General features: G+C 32.3%; 1 protein-coding gene across 6 annotated transcripts in view; it reads right to left on the reverse strand.

The window, feature by feature from the left end:
* zgc:158398 overlaps positions 1–12,048 on the reverse strand; it is a 13,548-nt gene continuing 1,500 nt past the window's right edge. For 2 of the 6 annotated variants that reach the window (XM_073942241.1, XM_073942240.1), the window contains 7 exons: positions 8,131–8,280; positions 6,695–6,860; positions 6,373–6,607; positions 3,943–4,087; positions 3,714–3,864; positions 3,322–3,456; positions 3–841 (listed from right to left, as the gene is read on the reverse strand). In XM_073942241.1, coding sequence (XP_073798342.1) covers positions 821–841; positions 3,322–3,456; positions 3,714–3,864; positions 3,943–4,087; positions 6,373–6,607; positions 6,695–6,853 — 846 coding nt within the window. In that variant the 5' untranslated portion in view covers positions 6,854–6,860; positions 8,131–8,280 and the 3' untranslated portion in view covers positions 3–820. 6 annotated transcript variants of the gene reach the window in all.

Raw genomic sequence — 12,048 nt, forward strand, 5'->3', positions numbered from 1 at the left:
TAATAAGCACAGTGGAATATTTTAATACAATCTGTTTTTAGAAAAACAACCATATAGTGCACACTTAAAGTATTTAAATGAAATTAATATTAAATAGAATCAATAATCCAGCATCAAGACAAAGCTTCCAATTACAGATTCACTTACTCTTGGAGTTTAATTAAATAATAATAATAACCATTAGTTTCTGGTTTTGTTGTCCTGGTATTGTGATTGTTAATGCTCACATATCATAACATTATTGCAACCAAACTACTGCTGTCAAATGAATAATCGCATCCAAATTAAAAGTTCATATTTACAAAACATTTATGCTTGTATATGTATATGTATATATATATATATATATATATATATATATATATATATATATATATATATATATATTATGATGCATGACTATATTGCATAAAAATTTTGTTTATATATATATATATATATATATATATATATATATATATATATATATATATATATATATATATATATATATTATATAGAAATATATATGTAAATATCTATTTTTTGTATTTTATGTAAAGTTTGTATATTTATACATAGAGTACACGTGTATATTTATTAAGTAAATATATTTTTTATTTTGGATGCGATGAATCATTTGACAACACTAAATTAAACATTAATAAAGTCACATGTAGATTCTTCTTGAAATGACAAGGCATGCAACCTGTATAATTGTTTGCAGGTTCATGATGGACAGTTACTGTTAAATACCCAAATGTTCATTTATTATTTCAGGAGCAGGTGTCGTCTTGTGTTCTGAAGGCAGACTCTCAATTCTGGACTCTGGAAATGTTTTTCATGGGCTCAGCAGAGATTCCTGTAAATGATGTCAAGTGTTTATACATGAAGTTCAGATCTCAAGAAAGAAATTACAGTTCTGAAAATTGTTGAGTACTAGAGATGCACAATGCTGGACATATGTTTAGTTTTTCTGCAATAATTTATTGTGATATTAACTATATTACTTCAGATGCATTGACTAACTCTATTTGTGAAGGATTCATTATATCAGAATGGTTGGGACGATTATATAGACCGTTCCAATGTGGTGATGCCGTTGGCCCATAATCATTTCCTGCATGTTGTCAAACTATTTTAAAAACTGTAACAAGAGGTAATTCAATCTTATCTCAACATTAAAACTGCTGTCATAACATCAATATGTTGACCTTTTAGGATTCTCAGGAGCTTTGGAAATTAAAAGTGTAAAACAGGAAACAAGTTAAGACCATTGTTATTGTTTACATCCCTCAAAATGGTCTTTAGGGGAACGCATTTGCATAAATTCCTTCATTCATTTTTCTTTGGCTTCGTTTCTATTTCAAAGGTCACCACAGTGGAATGAACTTCCAGCCACAACTCAGTACTGGGAAACACCCATTCACATTCACACTCGTACACTACGGCCAATTTAGCTTATTCAATTCAATAGTCTAAATCAGGGTTATTCAATTAGTTTGTCATGGGGGCCGGTTCATGAAAAGCATCTCAAACGAAGTGCCGGAGAGATATAACTGCACAAAAGGCATTTTCTACAAAACATATCTAAATGTTTTCGGCTGTCCACACCACTCGCGTGTAGTAACTCGTATTGAACAGAAAGACGCACGTCACTTCATAACTATAGCGGCCGTTTTTCGACTAAACAAAATTTATCTTTGATGTCTTGGTCACATTATTTGGAGGGCCAGAACAAACTGCCTCGGGGGCCGGGTTCGGCCCGCGGGCCATCAATTGAATAGCCCTGGTCTAAATAATGGCTTGTTTCCACTGACTGGTACAGTACGGTACGATTCGGGTCGGTACGGGTCACCTTTATCAGGCTTGCGTTTCCACTACCAAGGGTACCCTTTTGGTGGGCGTGGTGTATTTTCGCTCGAGAAAATGTCTACAATAAAGCTGCACAGGTCACTCACACATCACAATGAGCAGCACTTCTCACAAAACAGATGCTTTACACACATAAATACTTGTGTATAAATGTTTATTACTAACTTTTCTATGAACATGAGTTGATTATAACTGCAGATCAATGACGGTGCGAAATAGCCTACTGTAATGTCTGTAATTATATTAAATAAATAAATAAATGAACATATATGAACACATACAGACCCTTACAGTCTCTGATATGTTACCAACTACAGAAGAACTACACAAAGCAGACATTTCGTCGTTAATTAGGTTCAAAACAACACAAAGTATAGCCTACAGTCAGAGCAAACCTCTCATCTGTATCTGTAATCTTCAGCAGCACATGTAGCCTCTGTTAGAGAGTCATTCCATCATTCCCTGTTCATATTAGTCCAAAAGGTGATAATAAAGATTAAAACAAGGCAGTTTGTTCACGTTTGCTGAAGAAATAACGTGCTCATTGGCTTCGCCTTTTTTCCCGCGCTCGCGGGAAAAGCTTGTCAGCTCACAGGATTGGGTTTCCAAAGCTTGTCAATAATCGAGTGCATGTTATTAGTATCAGATCAAGAAGTTTGTTATTTCAGATAGAGACGCGCGGCGAGCGCAAGAAAGAAAGCGAAACCACTCGGGCTTCAGACTGGCTCGTTAAAAACTACGCGGCACAGGGTAAATCTGCTGTTCTCCATGGCTTTGTGGCTGTTTATCATGACGGCGACAGGGTTTGTTTGCAGGATCGACCATGGCTGCATATGTATTTATAATTTCGCTGTAATCTCTCGCTGTGTATTTCAAACATGGCGGGTCCTTTGTTTACATTCTGGCTTGTTGAGTCTACGAAAGACGTATCTCTGTAAACCAATAGCGTTCAGCTGCGCGTGTAGCTCCACCTTTTGGGACCCTTTCTGCAGTTTGGGACCCTTTCGAAAGGGTCCTGAAAAAGTGGTACGGTTTGGTTCGGTACGCCTTTTGACAGTGGAAACGGCCATAAAAGCGTACCAAACCAAACCGTACCGTACCACTCAGTGGAAACGGGCCTTAAAAGGAACAAGAGGGACCAAAATCAGTCACTAGGTCTAGTGCCCACCTATCTGATTAAAATGCCCCCTCAGCTATGACATCCTGGTGCCGGGCCTGACTCTTAATCAGAGTATCATCTTAACCATATTAAAATTGGTGTACATGTAAACGTACCGAATATTTAAGCTTTTTGCAATTAATCTACAAACTGCATGCATACCAAAGTGTGGCTCCCGGACAACATTAATCCAGACTTTGAAGAACCATCTATGTGACTATTGCAGATGTGGATGCTGAAACGATATAGTGTGTAAATCTCAGCATGTGTAAATGCGAGCACTTTGTGAAGCTCCACCACAGTCGTACCTTTTGGAGATCGTTCCCCTGGTAAGAGCGTGGTGAACGTGAAAAAAACGTCCCGCAGAGACTCATGAGGATGCAGATGAGCAGCAGCGCAGCACTGACCAGCAGCAGGTGAAACCTACACAAGGCCTTCTCATCCTGGTTCAGCGATAAAGAAGAGAAGTTATCGAGATGTTGGGTTATCTGACTATAGGGACATCAGAGACTTATTTTACATCTTGTATAGAGGCATAATAGGTCCCCTTTAAGGTCTGTAAATCCCTCCCGCTTCCATAAGCCAACTCTAGTCTTGACTGGTCATATAAAGCTGCACAGAATCCATCATTATACAGGTTTATTAATGAAATATTAGGAAATATTAAGCTGATTCTGAATGAATGCCTCATGCTTTCTACCTTAGTGAGCAGGACGGTCAGCCGTGGATCTGGTGTGTACTCTAGACTGAAGCATTGTGGGTAATTGTGTTTGTATGATTGTACAGCGACAGCTCTGACAGGTGAAGCTCTCTTTTCTCCGTCCTCCACCGCTGGACATTCTGGAGGAGTCCTGAAACATCAGTCAATCAGTGTGCAGGGTGTTTTTTGTTTATTTCAGATATGATTTGAGATATTATTAGCATCTCACGGAGTCTGAGGCAGAACGTGGGTCAGGGCAGTGAAATGGACACAGGTCAGGGTTCGAGCATTCGGCGTCCCAGCGGGAGTTTGATTATTGGGGACATCAGTGCGCAGGAGAAGAGAGATGTTGACCGATTCTTTCGCTGCAGCTCCTGTGAAGGAAAGGTGTATAATAATGATCACAGACAGCCATTTAAGGAAGACCAGCTTAAACACATAATAATTTCACTCATTCCTGTTTGTTTTAAGACATGCAACTTCAAAAGAAACACACGAAAATGTGTTTAAAAGAGGAGATGAAAAAAATTGACAAACAATTGATCATTTTCTGTTGCACATTTTCATGATATTTTGGAAATAATCAGGTTAAAATGTGTTATTTTTTTAATCTGAAAGTCAAACACATTTCTTAAAATTAAATTGTTTATTTAAATAACTGCAAGCAAATGAATTAATACTATTTATAAGCCATTTGTTCTTTAATAGCAGAATTATTAGCATTAATGGATTATTGTCATTGCTATCTGAAAAAAATACACTCTACAAATACACATTACATCTGAAATAAAACAAATATAAGATGATAAACTAAAATAAATAGAAAAAAGTTTAACTAAAAACAGTCACTTGAATTGATAAAAACTAAAAGATAAACATAAAATAAATAGTTATAAATAAATGTTAAAATATATACAACAAATTTGCAATAAATACATTAAAAAAATAAATAAAGATAATTCAAAATATTTCCATGGCAAAATTTAAGTTCAGTAATTTGCTGAAGTTAGTACTCTATTATGAATAAAATATAAGATGTAAAATAAGCAAATAATAAAATAAATAGAATTTTACTGGCAAGGAAAAAGTTTCATTAAGAGCATTAAAATTAATTAGGATAACATAAATAAATGAATAAAAACTAAAACTGAAATAAACGTTTTTATTTTTTTAAATAAAACAATAAATATAAATAAATATTTAAAAATCATTCAAAATATTTATGAAAATTGCTTTATCATTTTTCCATTAAAAATTAAATAATAATTAAATAAATGGAAATTTAATGGCAACTAACTGAAGAAAAGCATTCAAAGCACTAAAATTAATTAAGATAATATATATATAAATAAATAAAAACTAAAACTGAAAAAAAAGTATTATTGTTTATTAAAACAAATATAAATATAAATAAATAAATAAAAGATCATTCAAAATATTTATGAAAACTGCTCTACCATTTTTTTCATTGGAAGATTTAATAATAATAATAAAATAAATAGAAATTTACAGGTAACTGAGGGGAAAAAAGATTTTAATGAAGATATTAATAAATAAAAACTAAAATAAAAATAAACAGTTATACTTTTTTCAATAAATCAAATGTACAAAAATAAATACATAAATACCAAAAAAAAAAAAAAAAAAAACATGAAAGTCTAGCAACTTTAGTTTATTTAATTACTTATTTAAATAACTACAAGCTAATTTATTCATATTATTTATAACCCAAATGCACTCCAAGGCCAAGATGAATGATAATAATAGATTATTATCATTATTATCTGACATAAAACAAATATAAGATGAAAACTAAAATAATAAAAAATAAAGCACAAACAAAATCCCTTGAATTGATAAAAACTAAAAGATAAATAAAAATAAATAGTTATAAATAAATGTAAAAATATATACAACAAATTTGCAATAAATACATAAAAAAATTAAATAAAAGAATTAAAAATATTTTCACTGCAAAATTTAAGTTCAGTAAAATACTCAAATTAGTACTCTAATATGAATTAAATATAAGATTAAAAATAAGCAAATAATAAAATAAGTAGAATTTACCTGGAAAATTAACTGAGGAAAAGTTTTATTTTAGCAGTAAAATTAATTAGGATAACATAAATAAATAATCAAAAACTGAAATAACAATATTTATTATTAAAAAAAACAAATACAAAAAAAAATACAAAAAAAAAATAAAAGATCATTCAAAATATCTATGAAAATTGCTCTACCATTTTTCCATTGAAAACTGTAATAATAATAAAATTAATAGAAATTCACTGGCAACTAACTGAAGAAAAGCTTCATTCAAAGCACTAAAATTAATTAAGATAATATAAATAAATAAATTAAAACTAAAATTGAAAAAAATATATATTATAAAAAACAATAAAAATAAATGAATAAATATCAAAAAATTAAATAAAAGAATCATTTAAAATATTTATGAAAACTGCTCTACGATTTTTTCATTAGAAAATTTTAGAATAATAATAAAATAAATAAGAATTTACTGGCAACTATCCGAGGAAAAACAAAGAATTGGGATTTTAATAAGATATTAATATATAATTCATATAATTATAAAACACGTGTACAAAAATAAATACAAAAAAATAAATAAAGATGATTCAAACAACGACAAAACCTTTCATGCCCAGCTGGCTGCCCATCACTGTGACACTGATCCCAGCCTCATCCGGGACGTCCCCAATAAACAACAGCGGCACCAGTAAAGAAACATGAGTGGTCCTGGTGGAGATATTGGTCTGATCTTTATGCTCCACCATCGGAGGAGAATCTTCCTCCAGCGGCAGATCAGAGTCATTCAGATGAGTGCAGAACTTAAACCCTGCAACAGAACCCAGAACCCGGTTCCAGTCCTATGAAACAAGCAGAAATAACATTAAAGTATACCTGAAATCGAAACTAACCAAATTGATACTGTTTATCGTCCCATGGCTACTTACAGAGCTGATGTCCGGGTTGTTGATGTCGTGATTCTGAGAGTAAAGTCCAACACAGACAAAGGTTATGGAGAGCATCAGAAGACTGAGGAAAAACACCACCGCTGGAGGCTGTCGAGACGCCTGATTTCTCAGGTTAGACACAGGCCTCCACTGACCCATAATGCACCTGGAGTCAAGTCAAATCAACACAGATTTATACAGTGCTTAACACAGCATGGCGGAAAAATAGCTGACAATATTTAATGGATATTTTAAACTCAGTGGCAATAGTACATATGTACTAATATAGTACAGTATACTATAGTATATATTCATATTATTTATTAAATTACCAATTAAATTGTCTTTTATTCACATCTATCCTTATCTCAACTCTCACATTAATGTAAAACAGTCATTACACTATAATATTATTTATAGAATTACCCATTAAATTGTATTTTATTAACATTTATCCCTATCCCAACCCTCGTGTTAATGTAAAAACAGTCACTATACTATAATATTATTCATTTTATTTATTAAATTACCCATTAAATTGAATTTTATTAACATCTATCCTTATCCCAACTTTCACATTAATGTAAAAACAGTCATTATACTATAATATTATTCATATTATTTATTAAATTACCCATTAAATTGTATTTTATTAACATCTATCCCAATCCCAACCCTCATGTTAATGTAAAACAGTCATTATACTATAATATTATTCATATTATTTATTGAATTACCCATTAAATTGTATTTTATTAACATCTATCCCAATCCCAACTTTCACATTAATGTAAAACAGTCATTATACTATAATATTATTCATTTTATTTATTAAATTACCCATTAAATTTAATTTTATTAACATCTATCCCTATCCTAACCCTCGTGTTAATGTAAAAACAGTCGTTACACTATAATATTATTCATATTATTTATTAAATTACCCATTAAATTGTATTTTATTAACATCTATCCTTATCCCAACTTTCACATTAATGTAAAAACAGTCATTATACCATAATATTATTCATATTATTTATTGAATTACCCATTAAATTGTATTTTATTAACATCTATCCCAATCCCAACTTTCACATTAATGTAAAAACAGTCATTATACTATAGTATTATTCATACCCTTCCACCCTTCCACCCTTCTAGGATTTACTGTGCAAATTGAGTGATATGCAATATTTGATACAAAAAAATGTTGCTAGCTCCTGTTTTATGCTTCACATTTTAGCATATGTAGTAGTATGTATCAGAAAATGAAGTGTATGTAGTATGATAGTGTAGTATTGAGACCGTTTCTAAACTTAACGTTAGAGCTACAAGTATGAACAGTGTAGTGGCCAGTACATTGACACACGAACTACATTTTACAGCCATAAAAGGATAGTATTATCATTAATATTAATGATAAAATAAGGATTTACCTTTAATTACGGTCATTTAATCAGTGCACAGAGACGTGTCACTGACCAGACTGATTCTTCTTCTTCTTCTTGTGTGTTTTATGGCGGTTGGCAACCAGCTTTTGGTGCATTACCGCCACCATCTGGATTGGAGTGTGGATCCGGAGTTAACTAACCATGTTTTATAGTTAAACAAAGCCCAACCATAAAAAAAAAAAATACATAAAAAATAAAAAAAAATAAAGTAAAATATTACAAATAAAAATTTTTTATTATTTTCCTATACATATAAATAAATTACTAAATGTCCCAAACTTTGATATTTCTTTCTCTATAATACCTCTATATGATATAGATAACTATTCATCTAAATACTAAATTCTATTAATCAACCCTGTGTCTTTCAAATAGTTATAAACATATCTAAAACATACATCACCCGTGCTCAACTTTAGTATGTTCTTTATGTTAGGTTCCACTTGTTTTTCCTGTAACTGTGTGAATAATCTATTTCTTTCTGTCTGATATATTGGGCAGTGCATTAATACATGTTCTACAGTTTCCTGGTTGTTACATTCACACATCCCATCTGCATGTTTGTTGATCATATGTAGTGTGCTATTGAGTGATGTGTGATTAAATCTCATTCTTGAGAACTTGTCTTCTTCCTTTTTGTTTTTCCTTGTTTCCCTACCTTTCCCAACTATGTTCTGTATGGTGTAATATTGACGTCCTGTACTCCCATTATTCCATATATGTTGCCATTTTCCTAATATTTTGGTTTTAACTATACTTTTGATTTCTGACTTGCTGTATTTGATGTCCATGTCTATCATAGTTTGCTGTGCTGCTTGTTTAGCCAACTTGTCTGCCATCTCATTTCCACTAACCCCTATGTGCGCTGGTACCCACAATAATGAAATGATAACTCCTGATTTAATGATATTATTTCCCAACTGTACTATTTCATATATTATGTCCTGCCGTGATTCTGATACTACATTTTTAATACTTATGAGTGCTGAACTTGAATCAGACGCAATGACTGCTTTAATTGGTTTATTGTCCTCTACCCACTTTAGAGCCAACCATATCGCTACCAATTCTGCTGTATAAACTGCTAAATTATTATTAATTCTTTTTGTAACTTCAATTTTTAACTTTGGAATACTGAATGACACTCCTACCCTTTGTCCAATTCTTGATGCATCTGTGTATATTTCAGTTGTTTCACTGTATTTTTCTCTTATATAATTTTCCACTTGTTTGCGGTCAATCTCATTTTCTTGTTTTTCTTTCATTATTTCAAAATCAACTTCCAAGTCATCAAGCAGCCATGTGGGAACTACTGGAAATACTATAGTGGGCGATATTTTTATTGTATCTATTTCCATATCATTTATTTTTTGTTGTATTGTCCATCCATACCCTTTAATGCCCCGTTTCTCTCGTTCTTGGCATTGCATCAGAACTGTCTGTGCTATGTGATTTTCATTATGGCCTTTCAAGTTCGCCCAGTATACTACCTCCAGCTGATCTCTCCTAAGGTGTAGAGGCATCTCTCCCATTTCAACCTGTAATGCTGCTACCGGTGTGGTTTTCATGGCTCCACAGCATACTCTTAATGCTTGGTTTTGGATTACATCTAGCTGTTTTAATGTTGTATTAGCAGCTGATCCATACACCATACATCCATAATCGATCACTGATCTTATCAACCCTGTATAAATTGTTTTTAATGCCACTCTACTAGCACCCCAGTCTACACCACATAGGCACCTCATTACATTTAACACTCTTTTACATTTATCCACCATTTTACTAATATGTGTGTTCCATGTAAGTCTCCTATCAAACCACAATCCCAGATATTTAAAAGATTCAACATTCTCCAAATCTTTACCTCCCAATTTCAATTTTAAATCCTCTCTTATTTTCTTTTTGGTAAATAACATGGCTTTAGTTTTTTCTTGAGATATTCTAAATCCCCACTTAACTGTCCATTCCTGCACTGTATTTAATATCTGTTGCATTTTCTTCATTATAAATGTTATGTTTCTCCCTCTTTTCCAAATCGCACCATCATCAGCAAATAATGCAACTCCTGTAATATTTTCTATCTCCTTAAAGATCCCATCAAACATTATAGAAAACAAAAAAGGGCTAATAATGCTCCCTTGTGGTGTGCCATTTTCAACACTGTAACATTCACTAAATGTACCATTTATTTTAACTGTTATGGATCTTTCTGATAAAAATTCTTTAACCCATCTCAATACGCGTCCTTTAACTCCTATTTGGTTAAGTTTAATTAACACTCCATCTCTCCACAACATGTCATATGCTTTCTCTATGTCTAAAAACACCGCTATTACTGATTCCCTGTTAACCTGTGCTTTTTTAATATCATCTTCAAGCCTCAATATTGGATCCATTGTCCCTCTACCTTTCCTAAATCCACTTTGATAATTTCCTATCTTTCTTTTAGTTTCAACCCAGTACACTAATCTGTCATTAATCATTCTTTCCATCGTTTTTCCAATATGCGATGTTAGGGCTATTGGTCTATAACTGGTTGGCTGTTTGGGATCTTTCCCAGGCTTTTTAATGGGAATGATAACTGCTTTTTTCCATTCTTTTGGAATAACTCCTACCTCCCATATCTTGTTATACAACTTCAACAGCACCTCCTTTCCTTTATCAGTTAGGTTTTCTAACATAGTATAACAAATTCCATCTCTCCCTGGAGCCGTTTTCCCTAATTTCTTTAATGCCCTACTCAGCTCAGTCCCTGAGAAATTTATATTTAGTACCTGATCCCCGTCATCTTTCCCTAAATCAAACTGATATCTTTCATAAGTCTCCTCCCTCCCTCTTTTTTCCTCTTGGCTTAAATTGTCTGTGCTGTGTACTTTAATTAATGTTCTTGCTATAATTTCTGCTTTCTCTTTATTATTAATAATAACCCTCTGCCCATCCATCAGCATTGGATATCCATATTCTTTTCCATTTCCTTTCATTTTTTTGATCATTCCCCATACTCTCTCTACTGGCGTTGTTCTACCAATTGACTCACAAAATTGTCTCCAATATTCTTTTTTTGATTTTTTAACCGTTTTCCTAACTATTGCCTGTGCTTGTTTGTATTTCATGAGATTTTGAAAGTTGTGTGTCGTTTTCATTTTTTTAAAAGCTTTGTTTCTCTCCTTTATAGCTTTTCTACACTCCTTTGTCCACCATGGAACAATTTTATTAATTATTTTAGGTTTTGATTTAGGTATTGCCATTTTTGCTGCCTCAATTATTCCCCCACTAATTCTTTTACTCATATTTTCAACATCTAAGTTATCCTCAATCTTTTGCAACAAATCTTCACTGATTTCCCTAAATTTATCCCAATCTGCTCTTTCTAAAATCCATTTCTCCTCTCTCACTTCAATTTCTTTTGCGCATTCTATTCCTACTTGAGTTTTGATTGGGTAATGGTCACTTCCAACTGTGTTACCTCTTAATACCTCCCATTCACACCTATCTGCAATATCTTTTGTAACTATTGTAATATCTATTGCTGATTCTGTGCCTCTTGCTGTATTCAATCTAGTTCCTGTCCCGTCATTAATGCACACTAGCTCTTCTTCTTCAATAAATTCTTCAATTACTCTCCCATTATTATCATTTCTGTTACCCCATAATGTACTGTGTGCATTAAAATCTCCACACCAGATAGTTTTTCCATTAATACCCTCCCATATCTCTTCTAACTGTTCCCTCTCTAACAATCTACATGGGTTATAAAAATTTATTATTTTAATATTACCTTCACTTGACCATACCTCCACAATAACATATTCTAGTTCATTCCCTCTCTTTACTTCTCTATATTGGATACCTTTTTTTATAAATGTAATAATTCCCCCACCTTTACCTATTTTCCTATCC

This window comes from Danio rerio, chromosome 25 (genome assembly GCF_049306965.1).
Source record: "Danio rerio strain Tuebingen ecotype United States chromosome 25, GRCz12tu, whole genome shotgun sequence".
Classification (NCBI taxonomy): Eukaryota; Metazoa; Chordata; class Actinopteri; order Cypriniformes; family Danionidae; genus Danio; species Danio rerio.